Below are 26496 nucleotides of genomic sequence, written 5' to 3'. Positions count from 1 at the left end.
ATCCATGGGACCTGAAATTGGTCAACTTAGTATTTTCTCAAAAAGTGTGGTTGCATAATTGTGCACACCCTCTTAAATCTCGGACGTCTGGGTCCACGCTATTTAAACACACACCTCACATTTCTTTTAAATTATCCTAGCAATGTATGCCTGTGTATACTGTGCCTACATCTGTTCATTTTTTGCAGTCCAAGTATTTCCAGTGTAGGGTTTGAAGAGTAGAAATATATATTTTTTTTTAAATAGGGCTCATTCTTTCTCTGAGACCAAACCTGCAACTTGTTTTTTTAAACATCAAACTGATGATGTTTTCTGCTGAGGTCACCAAACAGCAGCTTAGTTCACACGTGCACTGTGCGATAAATATACTTGCGCACACACAGGAACCGTTCTCACTATAGGAAAAAAACGCAGCATTAATTTACTTTTTGCCCCAGCGTCCCTTCAGGGAGCATCAAGGCAAGTTGGAAAATGAAGAAAAGTGGCAGTGAGAACGACGGCCTCACTCAAGGTCGCCAGTCAAGGGCGCGTGCACACACACATTCATGGGCATGTTCACAGCTACTGTCAGCCACAGAGGGAGGAGAGAGGTGGTGAAATGAGAGCGTGTGGAGTGATTGTAAAGGACAGTGTGGCCCTGAGCCACACACACATATACAGTTTTATTAAAGTCATAAATCATTGTGACGACACACGCCGTCTCAAAAGAGGAGACTGTCTGAACGAGGAGTTTAGTGAAATGAAGACACACCCACCCCCACGTATTCAGGTGGAAATTCAGCTTGATTATTGTTTTTTGTTTGTTTTCCACAATGAACTCACAGATGAACACCATTTGAACACTTAGCACTTCGTTAGCTGTTTGGCTCAGCATTTTTATTTTTGTTTGGAGTCTGTGGACTAAAAGAGTACTGATCTACGGTGGCACTTTAATAGAATATATTTTTTTAATTATTTATCAAATTTTCACCCTGTTACTTTCAATCTTACCAGCAATCTTAACAACCCCTGAAAGATACATTTAAAATTGTTTAGTTGTACTTTATCTCATAGTTTGTTTTGTTAACATTGTTAAACTAAGATGTTTTAAAATGATCACGGTTATCAAATGAACAATTTCTTTCAAAGGTGAATTTCAACTCTCCCATTAAAATGTAATAAATTATTTTTACAATAATAATCTTTGAAATGATGACAAATTATGATATGTTGTTGGGAAGAGTCCAGGTTAAGGCATCATTGAAGTCATTGAATGGCTTGCAAATGTCATCATTTGGCCGCTAGAGCTACTGTGTGAATTTGGGGTGTCAACACAAACATTTCTATTGCGCCCTGTTCGCGAGTTTGAAACGATTAATGCTAAAATGGGGGGAAATGCATGATAAAACATCAGGTTTTCAATATGTCTAGAATTGGCAATATTTCCAATTTTGAATGGCAGTAAATAAAGGCTAAATTTGACATCTATAGGGTGCACCTCTTGAGCTCCCGCTTGCAAGCATTTAGAAGGAAGGGCAACGTGGCATATTGAAAGTCGGCATGCTTGACAATCTATGCAATTATTTACCCTCTTGGTATTTTTGTTTGCTTTTCCTTTAATATCACACATCAAAAAGCCAGAGATGGGTCAAAATTTTCTCCGGGAGTTAAAGAACTAACCAGAAATATAAATGGTAGCCCTTTCACTTTCAAGCCAAAGGTTAAAATTCTCAGGTTAAAATTGGTCCCAGCTGAGAATACAACGAAACCATCTTAACCAATGACCATCCAAAATTACTGCATTATACTTCTTTATTGGCATTTCCAAAACGTTGAGGTGACACAGCTGTAAGCAACTGAATATGGTCTTCCAACATTTCAAAAGCTATGATCTATTATACCACATATTTCAGTCTGTAAACACAACCTGGGAGCTACTTGAATTTTAACACATTGGTACATTTATTACATACTAGTATATAAAATAAAAGTACGTGTGTTTATAGTGCAAATGCAATCAGGTCCAATAACGTCATTTATATAATGTGTAAATACAAGATTCTCAACAATACGAAGGACGACAAAACATCACAGATAGGAATCCATCATAGTAGGATTTCATTCGGAGTATTTGCATTTTTGCATTAACTTTTTCTCGTGTGAACATTTTTCTGATTGTGTCACAGGGATGTTGCACATGACTATTTGATTTGTGTTCTTTTTGCCTCTTGTCTGTGTTTTCCAGTATGATGCAAGGCTTTGTGTTAAACCACAAGATCACATGCAGGCTAACTAGTATGAAGATTCACCTCTAACGACTGCACAAGCATAAAGGCCAGAGTTGTAAACCTTTCCAGTTTAGTCGACTATTTACAACACTGATCGCTGATACCGATCACCGTTTTAAGTCACCCGCCTCTTACCGATATTTTTCTCTCTTAAAGCAACAAACTGAGAAGTGTCAAAACAAGTTGAGTAAGGCACACACAAGATGAGACAAACATGATAAAGCGTTGCCATGTAGATTCCTTGTGAAATTGTAGAAATATAAATAATTTGTGTAATCTAATCACACGCAGGCACCACTGTGAAAAACGTGAACTAAAAAAAAGCCTATTCAAATAATGCAGCAGTATTAAAAGATGGCGAACATTTTTTTGAATCAAATTCTCCTAAATCCAGTTATCAACTTTTAAATCGCAATACACTTACTTTGTTTTTATGATGCATGCTTAGCAAATGCATTGAATAGAGTATGTGCCTTTCACTGCATGAGAAAAGAGGAGTGATGATACAGGTGGTAAATGCAGACTGGAATCCTTGTCATTTTGTTGTGCACGTTGCTGAGTGACACACCTGTCACTGCAAAAAATTTCATTTGGTAAAATGCTTCAACGATATTAGAGCAACATAAATATGTTTGCATATTATTATGTATTGACAATAATGGGAACACTTTGTACCTATGGACTCCAGTTTTTTATGTTGCTGTTTCCATGAACATTGGCTCATTCGATTCAGACTCACAAGAAAGCTGGATTTTCGCTGCAGGTTCAAGTGCCCTATTCTGACTTAACTGCTTTTTTTTTTTCAACTATTTTCATGCACGTTTATAATGCAATTAGTTAAAAATCAACAAAGTGTTTAGTTGGCTCATTTTTGTTTTAGAATAACCTTTACATTACTCACCTGTCAGCAATTGTCTGAACCATATTTAGTGTCCTATATACCTGTAACATCTTTCGACCATATTTATCCATCCAACCATTTTCTGAACCACCGCTGATCATTTTTGTTGTTTTGAGGTCCAACATTTCCAGTAAATTTCCATTGGAAACTTTCCATGGGAATTAACTGGAAATTGGTAAACTGATCATTTAATGGCAGGTCTCATGTTCAATAATAAATGTGATGTGATGGTTGTTTTGTCCAGGTTATGCTAAAATATATGTTCCGAGAAAATGTTCCCCAACAATTTTAAGTTCCATATATAGAGCTAACCTTTATTTCCTGAAAATTTCCCATGAATTTCTTCATTCCAACAAAGTTCCCTATCCCAGTGTTGCAAACATTCCCAGACGTAGCAAAGTGTTTCATCCATTGTTTTGCTAACATCGTAATATCGTAATCTCGTAAAAAGCTAATCGTAATTATGTCAGCAAAGTTCTGTCTGCTCTGCCTTTGGAAATTCACTTAGGCTTGTCTTGAGAGCACTTGTGTCTGGGCTCCCTCTCCATGATTTGTCTTTTGTGCTGCTTGACGCTGGCCAAGCTGTCCCCAGTCGTGAGCCCGCAAATGCTCAGTTTACCTCATATGACGACGTCATATTGGTGTGAATTTATATATCATTTGCTAGGTTGGGAAATTTGGTGGAATAAGGCCTTCAATTACTATTGAGATATTTTGAATTTAAAAATAAATAGGATTAAATGGCCCTGGTTTTGTCATCGGTACCATGCAGTGTAAATCCAGCCTTAGTATGAGAAGGCGGGTGCCGGACTGATCATCTGCCACTCACAAGTTTTTAGCCTGTATGAAGACTCGGTCAGAGACTGCTGTCCTGATTGGACGGCTCAGCGGTGAGCTTTCGGTGTCGTGGCGAGGTGCAGGATGTCAGTTTGGTGGGGGATGGGGAAGCGTTGGCAGACGAGTCGCTGCCCCCGCCTTCGGATCCTGAGGAGAGAAGAGGGACCGGGGGTGCCCTCTTCCTCCCCAAAAAGCCCACTTCCAGCACTCCCCTCTTCTTCACGCCGCCGTCCATCTTCACGCCGCCTTCCCCAACATTTCCCGCGGCGTCCCCCTCCTCGGGCTGCGGGTGTACCTTTCTTCTGACGTCGTTTCCTCCGGGGACGGGGCTGTCCGGGGGTTGCCGCGGAGATTCCTGAGTCCAGCCGTCGGCCTTCATCTTGCAGGGCGCGGTAGAAGCGTTGTTTGCGTTGTTGCTGCGGCAGGTCCACAGCTCCATGACGGACAACCTCCTCTCGCTCTCTTCGGACCCAAAATCACAGAGGGAACGGCGGGCGTCCGCGGGCTGACTGGAGCTCTGATCTGTGCTGTCCAGGATGCTGCGACTCAGGCTGAAGTTCTGGAAGTCCCTGTGGACAAAGATAGAGGTAGGCCTGTTGTGTGAATCATTTTTTTTTTTTTTTTTTTAACAGTACCAGTTGACCATTTGGAAACAAGTGGGCTCAAATGATGTCAAGAAATGTAAGTTGTTAAGTCCTGATAATTCCCAGCTGTCAAGGGAAAATCATTCCAGGTAATGAAGCATCGTCTGCATCATAAAGCTAACAGAGAAAATACTAAGATGGGTAAAGCTGTGTCTGGACAGGTGGCTATTTTAAAACAAACACTGTTTTGATCACAAAAAATGCTTACCTAATAATCCCCACTATTTCTTGATATTGATGGCTGAGGTATTAGTCTGCTTTTTAGGTCATTTATAATTATTAAAAAACTTTTTAACAGTGTAATTTATCCTACTGGGATGTCAGTAAATATTCATCCACCCATCCATGGTCTAGAGCCGCTTATCCTCACAAGTGTCCCGGCTTGCTGGTGCCTATCCCAGTTCACATCAGGCAGTAGGCAGTGGTTGCCAGCCAATTGCAGAGCACTCAGACAAACAACGACCAGCCAATCACACCTAAGAACAATTTAGTATGGCCGATACACCTGCCATGCATGTTTTTGGAGTGTGGGAGTGCCGGAGAGAACCCAAGCACGCTCTAGGAGAACACGCAAACTCCACACAGGAATTCCAGAGCAAAAGTGGGTTTGAACTCGGATCCCTGAACTGTGAGGCGGACGTGTTAACCAAGGAGCCGCCCATCTGTAAATATTGATAATTCAAATGAATTTGAGCTCGCTTTATCAAAGTTGTTGACCTGTTGCTGTGGAAAGACTCTGTTCTTCTGGCGCGGGCCAGCAGGGGGCTCTCCCTGTAGGGCCGCACAGCTCCGTAAGTCACCTGGTTTTCGGAAATGGCTTCCTGAACCTGCAGCTGCACACTGACGGAGAACAGAGAACACCAGTGATGTTGAAGCGGCAGCTTTCTCCTTAATGCTCTCTCTTACCTTGAACAGGATTCTCGGAGGCGTGTGGGGTGCAGCACCGAGGGGGCGGGGCTAATGTTTGGCGTGGCGCAGCGGGACGTGCTCAGGTCACATTGATCCAACAGCTGCAGAAGTTCCTCCTCTGTGGGACCGCCAACACCTGAACATTTTTTTTTTTTTAACTGCAACATCATAACACTGAGTCACCAAAGTAAGCTGCCACAGAATAACATGACACTTGCCGTCTTTCTTCTTTTCCTCTCCTTTGTTTGCAGTGTCCATGGCGGTGGTCAGGTCCCACAGTTGGATGCTGCCGTTGCCGTGACCGGTGAACAGATAGCGACGAGGTCGCGAGCCCATCCGGCTTGAACCCTCGCACTCCCGCACCATAAAGCAAGAGATGGTGGTCCCATCCACTGACTGCACTTCGCAGATTCTATGACACAAAAAGTTCCAGTAGAAGCCTAGTTATTTGATTAGGTACTATGAATGGAGTGACTAGATGGACAAGTTATTGTAATTAAGTCGAATATCAAAATAAATTAAAACCCATTCTTGTCATTGCTTATAGATCAATAGGAAGCTCACACTGTTGAGACATTTGTTATTGACTTGTTTCTGTGTGAGCTTGAAATGTCCAATGGCATTTGAATGCACCAGGTCGACTACAGGCGTAGTTAGCAGCTTACTGCCATATGCAATGACAACATAATTGACTGATTTCTTAGCGCCCTTAATCAGCAATTAAATCTGATTTATTTTGAATGCCGGTGTGTTGATGTTGGTAGCTTTGTGATGTGATTGCAATAAAAACAAAGTCACGAGAACTCAAGCTAGCCACTTTTCTACAAAGGCTTACTTAAAAATAAAAGCCTTCTACGGCTATTGCATTGTCATTCATGTATCATTTTGTGGGTTCATTTAGAACAGTGGTTCTTAACCTGGGTTCGTAATGTATACTACAGTTCAGTCCACACAATGTCGGTATTACTTTTACAAATTATTGGCCAATTTAAATTGTTCAAGATTACTTGCTAACTTTCATGAGGCATTGCGTGAAAATGTATTAGTTTGGAGATTTATATATACACAGATGCATATTTTCTCCTTATGTATGATGTTTCTCACATTTGATTTGATTTTATCATGCATAAATGCATATTGACCTTTTCCCAGTGGAGGAGAGCCTCACAAAGAGCTTGTTGGTGATGGGGACCACCTTCTGGATGAATACTTGCTGATCATCTCGCTCTCCAAATGGACCTGAAAGTACTCTGCGTGAATTCAAGCAATCAACAAGCTTCATGATCAGGTTACTTCTCCTCACCAATGTCGTTCCCTGAACAGTAGCTGCCGTGGCTCTCCGTTTCCTCCAACGAGAGTATTTTGAAAGAGGCCAAAGGCGTGGAGCCCGGCTGGGTGGAAATCATCCCTCGAAAGCGGGTCACCGTCCATGTGCGAACGTGATTGTTGTCGGCACACACTGATGCAACACAGAATGAACAAGAAAGGATGAAACAACCGTCCTTTTTCTTTTTGATTCTCCATGGTGGCTCTACCCCCCTCTCACCTGAGACCAGGTGTTTCTCAGACAACATGATTTTGGTCACGGGGCTCCTGTGCACGGTGAAAGTCTGGAAAAGCTGAGGGCCCGAGCCCACCGTCTCCGGATGCTGAACGATGACTCTCACTGCGCCGCTGCTGGTCCCGTAGGCGATCTCGATCCAGTTCCCGCTCACACCTGAGAGAAATGATCCTAAAGTCAAAAATGTTCTTTCCGTCTTTACACATTTCCCATGTGCTTTTAAATTTATTTTGTGCAGTCCATCTACTACATAAAAGGATACTAAACTTATTTTGCATCATTCAGCAGTAAAAGGTTGACACTTTAACATCATTTTTTATACTGTCTCATTGTACCAAGAACATTTTCCTTTTCTATCTTAGATGTTGTAATCACTTTCCTAAAATTATATTGCTATTTTTTTCATTTATCTTAAAGGGATACTATTTAGTCATTTTCAGCAGTAAAAGGTTAATATTTTGTCTATATTTACTTTGGTAACTGTATTTCATGTACAAGTAATATCTTTAAAAGTGCTGAAAATAACCACGTACTCAAGGTTAAGAAGCACCAATTACAGCTCAGTTTGCAAATGTCACAAAACCAAGCGGGGAAACAGGTGAGCCACGATTGGTCGTTACTTGAGCTGTGAGCACCTCATCATTTTCAGTTGGCAGCTCGTGACAAAATGTCTTTTTGAAAGTACTTACTAAAATCAAATTAATTAAATACTAAATATTTTTTACAGCTGAAAATTGCCATATTTAAAAAATGTATTTGTTTATAGGTAATATTCTATTACTGACTGGTTTTAGGCGTGAGGTAGACAGACAGTGCGGTGATGGCATCATTTGAGGGATCGTGATAAAGCTCCGTCACCAGGAGGTCGTTGTCTTTCATCCTCAGTGGAAACTTTTGCATATCTGACAAAAGGAATTGAAGTGTATCGTTCAAGAAACTTCATGCTGCCCACTTGTTCAAAGATGCGCATATGTGTATGTACCGATGTAATAAATGGAGCCATTGTTGCAGCCCAATAACAGGAAGGATCCGGCCGTGTCGCAGCTGGTGATGGGAACAACATCTTGAACCTGAAGGTACAAACAAAAATCAGCAGTAACCTCACTATAATTAGAATAAACCTTTTCAGTACACATCACAAGAAAATGAAACCTTCATACATGGTTCGAACAGCCTATGACTGAGTAATATGTTTTATTATGATAACTATAGAGTCTGCTGTGAAATATAGTGTAAACAATACACAAAAAACACATACCTGCCAATGCTGCGTTACAGCATTCCATACGCCGACCTTCCCAGTGTGGCTGGTAGCCACCAGCTGGTTTCCAATGAAGAAGAGATCGTCCACAGGCACACCGAGGCTGAAGACGCCTGGTGGCAAAAGTAGCAGTAAGTCTGTCTATTTTCATTAAAGCCTGATAAGCATCTTTCATTTCCCTTAGTGTACACGTCTACCTATCTCGTTGCCGCTGCCGCCATCTTGGATGCTCCATAAGATGATGCTGCTTTCAGAGGCGGCGGCTACCATCTTGTCCTTGTCTCCGTGCGGGCCGCCCACCACCTTGGCGTTCAGTGCGATGCGTTCAATGGTCCAGTCAAGGCAGGGAGAGGAGAACACTTGTTGCCAGCCGGTAGATTCCTTTATCCTGTCCAAAACATTTTGTCAACGTATGAGACTGCAAGACGGTGCGGGATTGAATAAGTGGAACTTTTCCAAACTAATTTGTGTTGCTGTTACAGAATTACCTATAGCAGATGACAAAGTGTGCATATGCGGCAACAATCCAATTATGGTGTCCAGCTATGATCAGCACCTTACGAGGGTCTGGTCCTTAACCGGAAACGGCTAACGTCAGATCCAATGGTCTCACACGGAAACAAGTGCGCTATCTTCAAATCACTCACCAAGTTTATGAGATTCATCTAATCCCGGTGGGCAGGGGAGTGGAGGATGAGGAGAGGCACCAACGTAGCTGAAACCCTCTGCTCCACTGGGACCCGGACGCTCATCACAGGAAGAGGAGGAGCTTGACTTGCGGCCTGGGATAGCTGAGAGAAATCACTAGTCAAAACATTTCAGAAGCAGTATACACACATACTGTATTTGAGCCAATGTGAGTAAAGAGTTCTGCATGTTAATTTTACTTACTTTGTAAGAGAATAAGAAGTTGTTGAATGTTTATTTTGGAGACTTTTCTTTTCGTCTAAATGAAGCCATGTTTGGCACAATTCCAGACATGCCTAAATGGACTTACTACTTTCAATATTTTCAAGGAAGACAATCTTAAATGTCCCATTACATAAAAACCTAAAGTATGACATGAATTGTGATGTATCCCAGTTTTTATTTTAAAATAAAAACCATCGATAGAAATACCTAATGCATCAACTGCTCTATTTTTTTGTTTTGTTTTATTGCCTACCTTATTATTTGCTCGATTACAGAATGTAGTCTGCTCGGATAAGTGAACAGAACCATGCATATGACAATAAAACTCTTGTGTCTTTTCTTCTTTTAATGTGCTGACAAGTCCAGTGGCTCAAACCTGGAGGTGGAAGGTATCCATGGAAGAGAACGCTGCCACATGATGAGCGGTCTAGTTCTTCACACAGAAGAAGGCGCCGCACTGTGCACACAAACATACAAAAATCAACACTTTTTTTTTTTTAATTAATACACAGAAAAAGTCATTTAATCTAATTAGTTCATTGCCCTAGTAAAGTTCAATTGGATTTAGAGCTAGAAGATATGGCCAAAAAAACAAAAACATTTTTTATTTTTTGTTACACAGGCCGATTATGAATGTAATCTATTTTTAGTTGAGTAATAAATCATACAAAAAATATTCAAACAAGATGTGACTCATTCGAAAATAAATCTGGGGAATATTATTTCAACAGCAATGTTGTATAGTACTGTTCTAAAGAGTTTTACATTCATAGCTTGAGCGAAAAATAGCTATTCGTAACTCAACTAACTTGTTGGAATGCCACAATCAAATCAAATGATGAATAAATTTAATTCAATTTATTGGCCAGCGCTAGCTGTATTTAAGGAGAAATTCATGAAAATCTACACTCTTTGCAGAGTGAATAAAAAGAGTGTCTGTATTTGTTTCTTAATAATAAATTGTTTTACACCAAAGCGGCTTGGTGGAGCGGTGACTAGCACATCCACCTCACAGTTAAAAGGACCCAAGTTCAAATCCAATTGGCTCCTGTATGCAGATCTGCATCAAACTGAGATCATAATAAAAATGGAGATCAGCCCTTCTGTTTTATTTCTGATTCTGTACAAGACATGCATGCATGCTGCTTGATTAGTGACCACAAAGGTAACCTCCTCTATTCAAGTACAATGACAGGAAGTTCCAACAGTGAAACAGGAAGTAAAACAATCAAAGTTCAACTGAGATGCACTTAGTATAAATCATATTCTATTGCAGTTTTTGTGTACATATTCTGACAAATGATGAGAGGAGAACAAATCAGGTGCAAGATCACATTCAATAAAGCATGTGAGTTAATGAAATGCTATAAACTCCACTTTACTGCTCAACCATACCTAACGGAGTAATGCCGTAGAATTCAGCTTCATGCCGCAGAACACTGATGTTGACACCGCTACGAAAAAAGAAATAGGTCGTTTTATTATGTGATGATGACATCTGAGCATAATGTTGAAATGGCCACGTACCGCAGATCCAGTTCTTTGGTTCGGAGGAAATTTAAAATTGGTGCAAAGGCTGTGGGATCTCTGTCGATAAATATCTGATCAAAGACAGAGAAAAACGAATGATAATTTTTGCTGACTATTATTAGAAATAAAAGAGTACAATTACCATGCACTGCAAACTTATATTGATGGAATTTAAAAGGAGGCATACAGGATTATGCATTTTTCAACAGAAAAAAGACATTTTATTATCAAACACTTCTTTCAGTATGCAGTGTCATAAAATGTAGCATCTATTCTTGTTTTGCATGTGTAAAGTTTGTACTTACAGCTCCAGTTTCATCGCGAAGAGTGGATATTCTTCCACTCAGCAGACTACAACACACACACACACACACACACACACACACACACACACACACACACCAGTCAACACAATCATGTATCCATTTACATGGACTGGCATTGTTACTAAAATCTGCAACACAAACAAACAGTTATGAATATTCAAAATATTAACCAACTAACGCTATTTGCAAATGAGCACATGTCAAACAGTGGTTCTGAATTGGACTAAAGACAATTTTAATACTGAAAAGAATTCATATATTTGCTTCTTGTGTGGAGTTGTTCAACTGCAGTTTACTTCCATTTGGCCTGAGATACCAAAGGACAAGATAGAAGAACTATGCCAAACATTCAAACAGTACAATGATGTCATTCTGATGGGTTTTTTTTTCTTTCCATGTATCTTGACGTTTTGGCAGCCTAGGAATACATTCACGATTCCATTTCCTCAACATATTCATTTTGACATTCTTAAAATTGCTCTATTTGCTGATTTCTTTTTTTTTTAACCTATCATTCATTATTCTCTGTTTGTCCGCAAGGCTTTGGCATTATCTTGCCAATGTTGAAGTGAGTTGAGGAGCTTCGTGTCATGCTTCTCTGACATCTTGTGCTATCCTGGTGCCACAGAACCATATAAAAAGCCATTGTGTAGCTTTATGTAGTATATTTGTTGGCATCTTGTGGCCAGGGAATTAAATTGAAGTGAGTTAAGGAGCTTCATGAGGTGTTTGCTGCCACTTTGTGGCATCACTGTGTAATACGTATGTTGATCTAACACCCGGGTGGGCAACCTTTTTGACTCTAGAGCCACAAAGGGTTCTAAAATTTGACAAATGGACTTGACCAGAAGCAGAAGGAATAGAGTGTTTTGACCACTTCATAGAAGAAAAAAATGCTACAAAACATGTGCTTTACTTTTACTCGAAAATTAACAAAATCCTCACAACAGTCCCATGTATTTAACTTTTTTTTTAATGACTCTTACAATAACTGAAAATCAAATGAACATAAGGCAGCCTTTTTTAATTGATAACTGTTAAAATGTTAAAGCTTTGATAGTTCCACTATGCTTCAAGATAGTAACATACAGAACCGCTCTTATCATCGCTCTCCTCCTGACTGATAATTTCTTCAAGTTCTTCAAATGAGCAGCATATGGCCCCCGAGCCATAGTTTGCCTGATCTATTAAAACGTAATATTAGGGAAAAAGCAGTGTGTGTTTACATTGCATGAACTAGATATAAATCACATGGGTGTAACTAATTACATGTTTTTGCATCATCTTCCCAGCAGCAGAACAACTGGAACCAAAGGTGACACATAAAGCGAGACAAAAATGAGATAATGGAACGTCTACTTCTCTGAAATAATACAACCGCTTGACTGTTTTTTCTTTTTTGGGTGGGAGTGGGGTGACGTCATTAGCGTGTCCTCAGATAACCCATCATCTCTCCTCATTTCTTACAGAGTAGGGACACGATTGTCATTACCTCGAGAAGAAAGAGTCCGGGATCCACATCAGGGTCTGTCTGGAGGTGCTGAACCTACATGAAACACAATTACGTTATTAAAATTGCTATTAACAAAACAGCGATGTGAAGGCTAATACAGGATGACAATTTGCATGCGTTCATGAGCATATTCCAAGGAGAGGGGCACTTAACTGCTGCAAAACACAAACGCAGTGCGATTGTACGTGCATAACAGCATCCATGCACATCTCATCTTACACGCCACCTCATATTACTCCCACAGTGACCATCGTGCCCAACGAACAGGACTTACCGCGTCCCACCCACGTTCAGCTGGATGATTTCCCCCATCCCCGTCGTCAAGTCGCAGCCGTTTGTCGCCATGACGTGAGCCCGGCAGCGAAGAAGATCACAGTTAGCCTTTCATCACGACAGCTAGCATGCTAACATCACGCTAAAATTGGACGCCTCTCCGTTCTTTCAGCTGGTGTCCAGACCCCGCAGACTGACACCCTCCGCGGCGTGCCTCTGCTCCATGAAAACACCCCTTATTCGCTCGACCAAAATGTGGACGCCAGTTACTTTACTGTGTTAAAAATTACAGCGGACCTTTAAAATGTAAAATGGTAACAATGTAAAGCCCTTTAGTGTCTATCGGGCGAGTTCGCATCACTGCCAGGATCTCGTGCTCATCGTAAATAACATCTTGAACTGCAACGTGAACCAGCTGTCCCAAGAGTACAACATTTCGAAAGCTGAGCGAGAGTAATCGGAGCTACTTCCGTTTTCGTCTAAAAACACTTCCGCATGCCCAAGTGCTTGTTTTCTAACATGTATCTTGTTTATAATGCGGCAAAGTTAAAGTTAATTTATTTATATTGGTTAATGTCCACATTTTACACAATAATTTTGTATTGTGTGTGTTTGTATGCATCTCTGTTCATTGTAAGTGCTTAAGTAAAATATTCTAAAAAATAAGCAATTGTCTGTATACCTTTAACATATTGGTTTATTATTCAACTAAATTGGCATGCGTGCTTTTGAATAGGTAATTATTTAGAACAATTCAATTGTGCATTCAATACATTTTACAAACTGTATAGAACTGATTATAAATAAAAAATGGAAATGTTACAATTACTTTTATGATTTGAGTGATCGGGTCAACGTATACATTTTACCTTCTTTTATAATGACATCGATGAGTACTCTGGTCCAAATATCTAAAAATCAAAAGTGGCATTAATCGAACAGCCGCTTTTCTTGAGTCAAACAAATACGCTTTTCTTTGGCGTCTAATCACAAGCGACCATGCGAGAGGTGCACCATCTTGACTCAACTTCAAAGTATGTTATTTATTTATTTATTTATTTATTTATTTATTTATTTATTTATTTATTTTCTGTAATAAAATAGCCTCAGTGGCTATCGATAAGATTTTTGGGGGGACGTGTTCTAAATGTTAATACTAATTTGGCTTTCACATGTGATAAAATAAGTCCTAACTTGTGTCACGTTGTCCTAAAATTTTCACAAACACAAAATTTATGCTACACCACCACAAGACTGACTGTCACACATTATTTCCGACACATAAATTCCAGTCTTAAATCGCTGATTTTCTGCGTTTATGGAGCCAGTGACGTCTCGCTGCGTCGGTTTGCGCAACGAGGTGCTCTTCAAGTGCTGTCCCGCCCCTCCCACTCCTGCCACAGAACACTTGAAAACCGACAGCGAGTTTCACGACGGTCTTTCAGCTGTCTCTGTTTTTACTACTTTTGCTGCATTTTACCGCCTTTTCCACCAACATGTAGCCCCGCACCACGACGCGGCGTTGACTTTGCGCTATATGGTAAACTTTTTAGTGTACGACGCCCTATTGTCATGCTAGCATGCTGTTTGTTTACCTTTTATTAGCTTGTTAGCTATGAAAGTGCGAAGAATTGCTAGACAACGTCGTAGCGCGGAAGGTAAACTATAGCAAGATAATTAAGTTAATTAGATGGACTGGAGTCCTAACGCGTGTACGTTTTGTGACTTAACTGTGAGTTTGAGCATTTAAGCTCGTTCTTTTCTTAGAACGGACTTTAAATTATTTCCAGAGAATAGTGAGGTATCAAGGATGTGTGTTGTTACTGTTGTTTTTCTTTTTTAAAAATGAACTCCTGACACTCAACCGTTCTGTCTTTTTTTTTTTTTTTTCAGCCCCGGGAGTTAAAAAGCAAGCCTTCTGTGAAGATGGACGTGTGAGTAACTCAAAAGAACGAGACTCGCCGTCACTCACACAGCTCAGCTAGTCCAGCCTGGAAAAGCGGTGCCATGATTGCAGAGGCAGAGGGGAAAGGACCCCAGCCTGCAGAGACCTACAAAACAGAGTCCACGGCGGCAGGGCATATGTCTTGTAATGCTCAGCAGGTACAAAGTGGGGGCCCCGCACAGCCCCCTGCCTCCACCACTACTGAGGAGGAGGATGAAAGTGAAGACGAGTCTGAAATCCTGGAGGAAAGTCCCTGTGGCCGTTGGCAGAAGCGACGAGAGGAGGTAAGACATTAAGAAGGACAGATAGGTGGATGGATGGATGAGGCACTGGACGATTGGATTGTTGACACATTGTATTGTTCCACTTGGAATATGTCATGGATGATTTAGACAACAGTATGATATTTATTTTTAGGTCAATCAGCGAAACGTTCCCGGAATTGACACAGCGTATTTAGCCATGGATACTGAGGAAGGTGTGGAGGTGGTGTGGAATGAAGTCATGTTCTCAGAGAGGAAGAACTTCAAACTGCTGGAGGTCAGGCCTCCTTTACGTGGAAATAAACAATACGTAGATTGTTAGTTGGGAGTCTACTAAGAACAAACAAACAAAAAAATATGTATTTGCATGCTGTGTTCAGGAGAAAGTCAAGGCTGTTTTTGATAACCTGATGCATTTGGAGCATGCAAATATTGTCAAGTTCCATAAGTATTGGATTGACACCAAGGAGAACCGGGCCCGGGTGAGTCGTTTCAACTGAATACACATTGCAGTGACTTTGTACATATATAGATAAATACTGTAGCTACTTTATTCTCACATTCGATATGTATTATTTATTTGAATATTTGTACAAATACCAAAAAGATATACCATCTTCTCTTAGGTGATTTTTATTACTGAGTACATGTCATCGGGAAGTTTGAAGCAGTTTTTGAAGAAGACCAAAAAGAATCACAAGGCCATGAATGAAAAGGTAATAAATGAAAGTGGAATTGGTTTATCTCACGCAATAACACAAGAATTTTGAAAGTTTAATATGGATAAAAATTGTAGAACATTGAGGATATTTCCGTGTGGAGCTTTGGGCCAAGCCCACATTTAAAAATTAATTTTTGGTACACCTCAGGAATTCAGGAATTGGAGAGCAGTGTTGGAGATGGAAACCGGTTTTGCGATATGAGTTAATCAGTACCTGATAAGACCTGCGGGGCCTCGGTGCAAGCACAGACATATTCACATCCATTATATGCAATCGACATATTGCAGTGATTTGAAAGGAGACATATTGTCTTATTTTCATAATTTAAAACAAAACCTCATGTGTTTTTACTGGCATCTCTGTGACACACCCAAATACCCTAAGGAACAGGAATTATTGTTCACGTTACACACCCTAATGCTCTCATTTGGGAGGTTTGAGTCATGCGAAGTCCATTCACCCTATATACTGGACCAAGGGTGTTTATGGATTTTGTTACTGTGATGACTACAGTCTTTTGATGGTGTGTACTCCTGACAGGCTTGGAAGCGATGGTGCACACAGATCCTGTCAGCTCTTAGGTTGGTCTCGTGCGCCTCCATTCTCCCGGTCACATGAAGCACAGAGGGAAATACAGTAATGCACACGAGTCTGTTGTTGCTCTCCTGCAGTTATCTCCACTCATGTGATCCGCCCATCATCCACGGCAACCTGACCTGCGACACCATCTTCATCCAGCACAATGGCCTCATCAAGATCGGATCAGGTATTTCAAAAATGAAAAAAAGAAGACTCTGCTTTCATGCAACTCTGTTCTCAAGCCAAGTGACACTCACACAGTTTTCATTAGTTGCAAAACAAGCCTGTGCATTGATTGTCACTGCATGTTTGTGTAATGTTGTAAGAAAATCTATTTTAATCTGGGTACACAACAAAACTCATTTTGCAAGATACAACTACAGACTGACCTTTTTTTCTAACTCAACGAAAAGTCAGTATTGATTCTTAACTTTCTTTTTTATTAATGCCTTTTGTTCCACAGTTGCACCGGACACCATCAACAACCATGTAAAGACTTGCCACGAGGAACAGAAGAACTTGCATTTCTTTGCCCCGGAATATGGAGGTTAGTCAAGGATAAACAGCACAACCGTTCTGTATAATTTACAACCAATTCTGAAGGAGGGACAAATCGGACCTCATCAGAGTATTTGATAGTGCGGCGCTGTGAATGTTCACAGGCAGAGGCTTTTTTTTTTAAACGTTTCTGCTTAATTTGACCACCAGAGGATGCTAGAGGAAGATTTTACGTGTTTTTGACAGGAAGCTCACTAATAACTAGTTGCCATTTCACATTCTGTCCACCATCATCCTCTGGTTACAAAGCATTAATTCATACAGAGGAGCTACTGCAGCCCCATATTCTAGCACTAAACTAATTTACTGTCACTGTGACAATCTCCAGACTGTTCCACCATCTCCCACAGATGCTTAGCTTCTACAGGACATGTTTGTATCTTATTTTCTTCTTCATTATTGTGCTGTTGCAGCTGTCACAGATGTAAGCACAGCTGTGGACATCTACTCATTTGGCATGTGTGCCCTGGAGGTGCTGAAGTAACTCACAAACAGAATGAAAAATGAAGATGCTCAAGGCCAGCACAAGATGTTAATATTCTATGCCTGCATTGCAGATGGCTCTTTTGGAGATCCAGGGAAATGGAGAGTCTTCATACATGTCTGAGGATGCCGTCAATACTGCCATCCAGCTGCTGGAGGACCCTCTACAGAGGGTAAGGTCAAAACATTTGAATTAAATGGTGTATAAAAAGTCCCACCACTTTTTTGGTGGCCCAAGAAAAGTAGTATAAATAATACATACTGAACAGGGTGATCATTTACACAAAGATCTTGGGCCATCCACATAAAATGAAAGATAAGAATATTGTTAGACAGATTTTGTCTTATGTGCTTTTTAGGAGCTAATTCAGAAGTGCCTGGATTGTGACCCGTGTACGAGACCAACCGCCCGAGAGCTGCTCTTTAACCAGGCTCTTTTTGAAGTGCCACTACTGAAGCTGCTTGCTGCTCATTGTATTGTGAGCCATCAATGTGAGCCCCTGACACATGGACTATGTTGCGTGACAAGATCGAAGAAAAATGTAGCTCTAATAAATAACAAAAGCAATCTGGTTCACGCTCGTGCAGATATTTTTACATCATTTTTCAAGCCATATTGAACAGGAGATGTTTGTAGAAATTGTGATAATGCAGATTGATTGCTGATGGCTTTTAAATTGTCCAGACATGATCCCAGAGAACGCCCTGGAGGAAATAACCAAAAACTTGGACCCTGATCTCATTATCGCTGACAAGAAAGATGATGTTCAGCTCAAGTAAGAACGCCAGTTCACCATTTTTGTCGTTGGTTTTGAGAGCAATGATATTTGGGTTATATCTTTAAAAAAATAGCAGGATTTCATCAATATGCAAGCAAATCATAAGTTAGTCTGTATCTTACGTTTGTATTTTTTCTCTAGACTCTCACAATTTCCCGCTTTGGAACTCGATAAGTTCCTGGAGGATGTTCGGTAAGAAGAAATGTTTTTTTTTTTTTTTTTTAAATGACAACCTAAGAATCTGCTCTCAAAAGATGACTTTGTCCTCTCTCTCCACTTGGGGGCAGAAGTGAGCTATTTCCTTTAACCCTTTGTCTTTGTTATCCGACTCTTTCTTCATTACACTATTACATTACATTAAGGCCTATTCAGGTGCACTCAGTTGATTTTAATTGTCATTTCTTATGTCACTCTTTTTTTTATTATAATTATATTGCCGTTCAGAGGTTGTATTAGGATGTAGCAGTGAATGCTTTACAGACTAATCTTTTTTTCTACATTGTCAAATGCAAATGAACGCCATCTCTGTTCTCGTGTGCCTCAATCAGAAACGGGATTTATCCCCTAACGGCATTCGGCCTTTCCTCTCCGAAGCCGCCCCAGCAGCTGAATGTTAAATCTCCCGTCATCGTTCCTTTGGTCAAGACCCCCACACCTGAACCTGCGGACCTGGAGACACGGCGGGTGCGTGTGAGACGCAGTGCTTTCTGTGTTTCTGGATAGAAATGTTTAGGTGCCAATTATATTAGAGGAAATCAAATTCATCTTTGTTTGTCTCCTTTAGGTCATTCAAATGCAGTGCAATGTTGAAGTCATTGATGAGGGACCCAAATATCATGTAAGCCGATATTGCCAGTGCACTTTTTGTGTCTTATTTTCTTCTCCATACAAAAATATGATTGCAAAATGGAATGTTCTCAACTCTGTGTGGGTGTGTGTGTTTTAAGCTGACATTGCTGCTGAAGCTGGAGGACAAACTGAACAGACATCTAAGCTGTGACATGTTACCTCGTAAGTCCTGCACCTCCAACACACACAAAGCATTTTTGACCAAAAGTAAAGAATAGTTTGGATTACGGCTGGGGCAGCCTGGGAGATTGGCCAAAAAATGAAATCAAGATTTTAATCAAAGGGGAAAAAAACCCTTCTTTAAAAAAGGTCTGATTTATTTCCAAATAAATCCTGTGCAAACTATTCAGAGAACAATAATGCATGAAAATCAGTTTTAATGTAAACAATTAGAGATGTAATCAATGTAGAATTGATCAAATTTATTTAATTTGTTGCCCAGCCCTAGGTTGGTTATAAATAAATGCATATCATTAATATTTGTGTTCTATTGGGTGGTTATTACACCATCGTCTGTTACAAATGTGCTCTTGTTATTTTTTAGTTGTTCAAGTGTTAATATTGGGAATATGTCCATATGTGTCCTTTTAGGCATGTGAGAAAGTGAGCGTGAGATGCCTGACAGATTGCACTAACTATTTTCAGCAGAGCCTGGCTCCTAGAATCTCAAACTTCACATTTCAGCAGATTGTGTGTCAGATTTGTTTTCCTTTTTGACCTTAGTGTTGTTAATCTTTTAAAAGCCCAAATTGAACCCGTGTTTAGAACATTAGATTTGCTAAAAACAACAATTTGCATGCACGCACTCACATTTGCATATGTGACATGCTGGTGTGTTCATTTGATAAGCAAAATGCAAATGACGGAATAATATGAATAATGTGGTGGTGCTAATGGTCAGAATAATACATATACTTGCACTCGCAGGTATGTGTGACTTGTAATGTTACAAGTGTGTGAAGAGACGGCCCTGGGGGGAGACTGCAGCTGACAGCTGTCACCTCTTGTGTCAAAATCTGTCTGTCTCTTCGTGGCTTGCATTTGCCTGTATGTCACTGACACACTTGGACACTTAATCTCCTCTGCTTTTACTCTCATGCTCGTTCTTTCTGGCACAAGCAGAGCCAAGTGAGTTTTGCTACTTTTAAACTATTTTAAAATGTTGCAGCTTCCTTATTGGCAAACGAATTGACATGCACTACAGGCTTATTATGGGAAAATGAAATCAGTGAAAATGTTTATTAGTGTTTTAAAGGTTTGATAAGCACTTGGAAGTTCGTATAAACTCATTTAAACTTATATTGTTAATGTTATTATTATGTTAGTTTGCTTGTTAAATGTACATTAAAAAAAATTCCAGACATACAACATATGTTTTTGTTACATCAGGGTCGAATTTAACATTATCGTACCATGGCAAATGAGGACTAATGTTTGAAACTAAATGTCTAAAGACGCTTTTGCAAAATGGAAGTCCCGTGTTTGTGAACTGCTTGTTTGGGTTACAGATGAAAATGTTGAAATTTTGGCTGGAGAATTGGTGCAACTGGGCTTCATCTGTGAGGTACGTATTGTCGTGTTTCTCAACTTTTTTTTGATGATGTTTCGCCCTATGAAATATTTTTTCAGCCAAGTATGCCCGAAGCTGTGCAAAACATTTTAGGTAGAAACAAAAAGACTGAAACTGTCTGATTGAATAGAATTTGGAACTCATCGCAAAGATGTGTTTCAGACGATAAATCGTGTATTTTTTTTTCTACTGGCTTACGTGCCAAAAAATTGTCTCGGAAATCATCTCTAATGACTATCTGTATAATAATCCTTATCAGAAATAGCCATACAATATTTTGCAACATATTCCATAATTTGTCTCATGTTCCATTGAATTTTCTCTTAATTCGAAAAGCAAAATGTACTGTTCCTCCCTTGGCAGTAGAAAGCAACAAATTGGATTCGCTTATACCTGCACAAACCAGGTTGAAATCTCACATACCTTCTAAAGTACCTTGAGAACTGCGCGCGTGTGCTGTATTTCATACATTTACTCTGACTGTGTGGGTGGCACTGCTGACTGTGCTGCATGCCCTCTAGCGTGTTCCACTTGAAGAACCTGGTGCACGATTACTATAGGATATATGTGCACTTTGGGCCACTTTTCCACCCACGCAGCTGTGTATTGTTCACACAGCTGAATGTGTGCACGAGTGGAGGGACGTTCGGTCCATGTTTCTCCATAGCAGTACAGTACAGTACAGTGCTTTGAGTGTCACCGCTAGACATTTGTTGGTAGGTTATACCAAAACACTACTTTTTGGCGCCCAGTGAACAGAAATAGTTAGGTTAGGGAATTTAATTGGTAGAACCCAAAAAATATTTATGTCAAGCAAAACTTATTTTCTATAAAACATATGCACAACACAAAATGGTGGAGGCTTCTTGTTTTGCCCTGTGTTTATAGTTAACATCCACTTAGACCTTATTTTCTCTAATACTTTCATAATGGTGTTCCATATGTGTTTTAACATTAGCTTGTGGTGTTCTCTCTGCAGACGGACCAAACCAAAGTCACCTCACTTCTTCAAGAAAGCTTCAGTCTGGCGATTAACTAGCACCAGCTGCTCCAAAACAAGTCTGTTACATTTTCCCTTTAAAAGCACTCAACATGCTGGATTGTGAAATTGAATGTGACAAAAAAAAGTGTACGTTTTCGTTACATCAGGGTCGAACTTCACAAGTGCATTTAAAATGGAGAGCAGGTGTAAGTTGTTCACATGCAAATTGTGGTTCTTCATGAGATATCTACCCAAAGACCAAACGGTAGCATCTGAGCTAGAGGTGCCTTGCTGCATCATCACTTCACATGATCCACCCCGTTGATTGATTCTCATTGGTCTTTTTGCATGCCAGCACATTCCCAGTTCTTTGAACATCCCGTCAGGTTCAATGTGTGTAAAGTATTAGTCTCACAACTGTAGTGTGGAAAGCGACAAACAGTGATGGCTGAATGCCTAGTTGTTCAGCAAGCCTTTGGAACAAGAGCATGATTCTGTTTTGTGTGTGTGTGTGTGTGTTGACAATTTTGCAGTATGTAATCTGTTACTGTGTGGGGCTGTGAACTCAGTGTTACTGTTATTCTCCTGCTCTTTGTTTTTTTTTTTGTTTTTTTTTTATGTGGCTCCACTTTAAAAACCTCTCATCTCATGTTGCTTCTTTTGTACTGTTCTACCTACAGTACTTTGTTGTTCACACTGAAATCAGCTGCCATATACCATTGTTAAAAAAAAAAAAACATTTTCCCCAACTTCTTTCCAGGAGAGAGTTTCAGATATTTTATTTATGTTACAGATATTGTGTGTGATACTTTGTTTTCCGATAGTAAGTATGCTTTCACAACATCATTATGAAGTTCTGAGCCACTTCAACATGAAACGAAAGTCAGGGCAGAAGCCAATTGTTTGCAGAGTTGAATGACAAGTTTAACCCATTTGTTGCCTTTGGAATTTTCTTGACCATGTGCCTTGCAAGCTTCTGTGTCTGCACAGTCATATGACAGGCATCAAGAACAGAAAAAATATACCCGTCATCACCCAAATCATAAGAGCACATCCTACGAATGATTTCTGATGTATTATCATTTTTACAACTATTTTTCCAGTAGGGATCAGTTGTGATGTTTTTTTTTTTTTTTTTTTTTTTGCAGAGTCAACAATACAGTTGAAAAAGAACTAATATACGTTTGTCCTCTCCCTTAACTTTGAGACGCAAAATGATGTGGGTTTTTTTTTTTCAGCTCTCCATTTATTCTTGTTATACATAGTGTACTGAGCAACCTTGACAGACGCATGTACTGGAAAAACCGACCACGTGGCTATTTTGCACATGAGAGTCTGCGCTTCCACAGGCCAGCCAATGAGGTGGCGTGGGTCCGGTTGCCTTAGAGAGTTCCTTTCCAGTGTGCATTCCAATCCTATTTTATTATCAATGTTATTCTGTACAAACATGACTCAAATAGGTATAGCACTTTAAAACGTCATACACAAGTTTCCAGTCAGCAATGCTACCCTTCTGTGGTGGCATCACTCGAAATTCAAACATGCAATAGCAAAAGAATGTGAATTGTACTGTACTCGTGGAGTTACTTAAGATTTTCAACGAGCTGGTCAAAAAAAGATGAACCCGTCCAACAACAAATAGACTGGAGAAAGACGTCAAGTCAATCACGAGTAATTAAATTCATTTTTATACCCAATCTTTCTCAGTTTGTATTGATGCTGTTCAACTGGTTATGTTTTTTTTCCACCAACTGTTCGATCTGGGTTTTGTTTATAGTGAGAATGTCAAAATGAGTTTTTTTTTCTAAGAAGTGCATCTTGGCTATGTGGAAACTGCGACTGTTCTTTCAAATAAATGTGTGAAAACCTTTTTGTTTGTTGCATTTTGGTGGAACAGTCATAATTTGAAAATTACCTTAAAATCAATACAACTGAACCGTCAACACATCTGCTGATTTCAGCGTTACAATGCATCCTCGGTTTACGACAGAGCTGTTTCTACGTCGGTGATTTCGTCTTAATTCTCCAAATTCTTCCTAATGTTGTGTCCAGCAAGTTCTAATTCGGCAGGTAAGCGTCAGGTGGGTCGTGTGACGTCATACGGGAAGTGGACACAAACTCGAAAGCAGGTCGAGAAGTTTGCTAGTAAACTTAGAACGATATTTTTGATATCCAACGGAAAATATCTGGCCGAGAAGAAGATATGTGTACCTTTGGTGAGTTTTTGAATAGTGTACTTTCTATGTTGTCATCGCTTTCGGCGGTTTCGGATATATTTTGCCCGCGTTAACTAGCAGGCCTACTAACGGGTTCACTAATGTGGGCCAATAAAACATTACGTCGTGCATTCTACCTGCTTTATAGCGTCTTTATACTCTATATTTCATTCATTAACCTTTTTGATTTTTTTTACGACCATAAGACTCAAATACCCAAGCACGATTGGACATGTAAGCCCTCCGATGAAAAAGTATTCCCCCCTCAAGAGTCAACGAGACAACAAATGCGCTTCACTGTGGTGAAACCTTCACTTCTCATTAGCAGTCAGTTGTAATGCGGAATTAACATGTGGATTCATGTAAAATAATTGGCCTACTTTCAAAGAGGGAATGCGGTAAGCGACTCATCTCTTCAGATCTAATTTATCTATTTGTTATGAAATGTTTATGTCGTCCGACCATTCGGAAAAATCATGTAGATAATTCACCCTCAGTCCACAATGCATTTCTTCTAATTTCCCTACTGCGAACTACACTGATAAAACTGGTTCATATTATTTTAGATTTTTTTTTAAAGGATCTTTCTTTGTAGACTTTTTTTTTCCACCACCAGCCAGTTATTGATCATCTTCATTAACCTCATAACAAGCTGGTCAATGCATATTAAATAAATGTACAAAATCATCACATCCTTTCAGATGTATTGTATTTGTCCTCCTGTCTCCTGTTTTCTGAGTTTGTATGTGATATCTGGAAGCTAAGCTGTTATTGGTTGTAAGTTGAACTCTGAGCGACTGTGATGTCATGTTCAGTTGACAGCAAATGGAAAATGGCGTCCCCCTGAGATGGATAAGATCCGGTGGATTTATTTCCCATGGATGCATTATTTACTTGAATGCTGTGCTTAGACAAGTGGAACCGCATGAAACAGTTTATTGTAAATATTTGTGTCTTGACTTCCCCTTTAAGAATGCTATGCATTTGTTTTTCCTAGATAAAGAAAAAGGGCCAAGGAGATTGATGCAAAAGGGCTTAGCACTCATCCTAGTGGGCCATATTAACTTCATTCTTGGCGCTATCGTCCATGGCAGTGTCCTGCGACACATTTCCAATCCCAACCAACAAATCACCACAGAATACACTGCAGCTAATATCATTTCTGTCACCTCGGGTCTGCTGGTGAGTTCAAATATCCATTCCTGCAAAATTAATGCAACAAGCGCATGTAGTGGGAAAAACAAGACAGTGATGCCTATTAACGGGAATTGCTTCTATAACATTGTACTGCTAAATGAAACAGAAAGTAATCACGATGACATTGTTACTTCCTGTATAGAAAGATAATATATTGTGTGTGTCTGATGTGAAATTAATAAAAGGCAAGTTCATTAATATAACCAAAGTTATGAAATAAGAAATTTCAACATGCTTTGAATAAGCAAACTGACAACTCTGGGGGGAAAAAAATGACTTAAAAAGTACAGCACATACAATCTTTTATAGAACAACAATAAAGTCAAACAAAAATATGTGATTATGATGAGTTAAAGGGCAGCAACAATCACGTTTACAGCACTTCCTCAAATATTGGCCGAGAGAATTGATTACACATAACTTGCAGAATGCTTTACTGTAAGGCATTCATTTGTGTCAAGGTTGAATGCTAATGTCTGTTCATTGGTTATGTGCAATCGTTACGTCCAAGGTAGAATAGAATTCATGTTTTCAGTTGTCTTTGTTCTGCTGAGCCAATCCCCTTTGTGTATTTCAGAGCATTGCTACAGGGATCATTGCTATTGTTATGTCAAGGAATCTTCGCATGTTTAAGCTGGTAAGACTTGAAGGTCACCTTGAGTCGCAGCTTCCATTGTCTGGTACCCCTTCTCACATGATGTTCCATTTTTATTTCCAGCACATTGGACTTTTGCTAGCCTCATTTCTGAACGCCTTGCTCTCAGCTGGGTGCTGCGCCGGCCTCCTCTTGGCCATCACTGTGACAGTTGCTCACAACGGTCAGGGCCTGATGCAAGGGTGTAACGACACAGTGGTTCCGGTCAACGCTCGCTCTCCTGTTAGCGCACAATGCCCGTTTGACACCACACGCATTTATGTAAGTCTCAACTTTCCTTTCAACGTATAATGATGAGAAGAATGGCTATCTGATAGGCCAGAGGTGGGCAACGTATGACTTACTCCATTATTTAATTGTGTACTCTGAGCTAAACTATTTTCACAGGGCTGTCAGTGAACAAGCTAATACTTGTTGCATTAATAGCTTTCTTTTGCCTCAAATGGCTTGGTGCAATTGTTGTTTTATTACACTACGTGAAGAAAACAAATGTAATTTACCAAATATATAATACCTAGCTTGTACTAAAGTGCAATTTTTTAATATTCTGTTTGCTTGTATTTCACTGCTTGGATTGGATTACATTTTAATTCCTCCTTAATGCAGATTTTCTCATTTGTTCTGACTTTACTTTCTAATTCATTTATGAACACATTTGTGACTCAAAACACTCGTATTTCAAATGATCTTTCCCCATTGAAATGAATGGAAATGTAATTCATTTGTTTCAGTCCCCCAAGAAATGTTAATTTTTAGTGAGGAAA

The 26496-nt window shown here is 39.8% G+C and overlaps 3 protein-coding genes and 1 long non-coding RNA gene across 6 annotated transcripts in view; 2 read left to right on the top strand and 2 right to left on the bottom strand.

The window, feature by feature from the left end:
* Positions 1 to 1773: 1773 nt before the first annotated feature.
* On the bottom strand, positions 1774 to 13337 carry kctd3 (potassium channel tetramerization domain containing 3). The gene is made up of 19 exons (XM_088413602.1): positions 12936 to 13337; positions 12641 to 12694; positions 11128 to 11173; positions 10820 to 10893; positions 10688 to 10746; positions 9669 to 9749; positions 9028 to 9171; positions 8869 to 8953; positions 8578 to 8768; positions 8378 to 8493; positions 8102 to 8189; positions 7905 to 8021; positions 7105 to 7275; positions 6862 to 7017; positions 6701 to 6797; positions 5777 to 5970; positions 5556 to 5694; positions 5367 to 5489; positions 1774 to 4574 (listed from the first exon to the last, which is right to left on the bottom strand). The coding sequence occupies exons 1-19, from the start codon at positions 13004 to 13006 to the stop codon at positions 4025 to 4027; spliced, it is 2556 nt and encodes an 851-aa protein (XP_088269728.1). The 5' UTR covers positions 13007 to 13337; the 3' UTR covers positions 1774 to 4024.
* A 992-nt stretch (positions 13338 to 14329) lies between these two features.
* Positions 14330 to 23534, top strand: LOC148424561 (nuclear receptor-binding protein-like). The gene is made up of 18 exons (XM_088414099.1): positions 14330 to 14474; positions 14828 to 15163; positions 15297 to 15419; positions 15523 to 15624; positions 15769 to 15858; positions 16405 to 16445; positions 16536 to 16630; positions 16907 to 16990; positions 17415 to 17473; positions 17559 to 17657; positions 17844 to 17976; positions 18170 to 18260; positions 18405 to 18455; positions 18812 to 18947; positions 19048 to 19101; positions 19211 to 19274; positions 20621 to 20676; positions 21662 to 23534. The coding sequence occupies exons 2-18, from the start codon at positions 14942 to 14944 to the stop codon at positions 21719 to 21721; spliced, it is 1560 nt and encodes a 519-aa protein (XP_088270225.1). The 5' UTR covers positions 14330 to 14474; positions 14828 to 14941; the 3' UTR covers positions 21722 to 23534.
* Positions 15792 to 26496, bottom strand: part of LOC148424559 (uncharacterized) — a 14000-nt gene continuing 3295 nt past the window's right edge. For both annotated transcript variants that reach the window (XR_015865505.1, XR_015865504.1), the window contains exons 2-3: positions 25733 to 25903; positions 15792 to 17648 (exon numbers count right to left, since the gene is read on the bottom strand). This is a non-coding gene — a long non-coding RNA (uncharacterized LOC148424559). The remainder of the gene's footprint in view (positions 17649 to 25732; positions 25904 to 26496) is intronic.
* Positions 23683 to 26496, top strand: part of krtcap3 (keratinocyte associated protein 3) — a 5120-nt gene continuing 2306 nt past the window's right edge. The window contains exons 1-4 of one of the 2 annotated variants that reach the window (XM_088414101.1): positions 23683 to 23880; positions 24878 to 25062; positions 25655 to 25714; positions 25796 to 25993. In XM_088414101.1, the coding sequence (XP_088270227.1) occupies positions 23868 to 23880; positions 24878 to 25062; positions 25655 to 25714; positions 25796 to 25993 (456 nt within the window). In that variant the 5' untranslated portion in view covers positions 23683 to 23867. Of the gene's footprint in view, positions 23881 to 23924; positions 25063 to 25654; positions 25715 to 25795; positions 25994 to 26496 lie in introns of those variants that run through there. The other variant, XM_088414100.1, reaches the window with a different exon arrangement.

Source organism: Hippichthys cyanospilos, chromosome 4 (genome assembly GCF_059441005.1).
Source record: "Hippichthys cyanospilos isolate Australia breed blue-spotted pipefish chromosome 4, RoL_Hcya_1.0, whole genome shotgun sequence".
Lineage (NCBI taxonomy): Eukaryota > Metazoa > Chordata > Actinopteri > Syngnathiformes > Syngnathidae > Hippichthys > Hippichthys cyanospilos.
The sequence above is the reverse complement of the archived record's forward strand: the minus strand, read 5'-3'. Positions and strand labels throughout refer to the sequence as shown.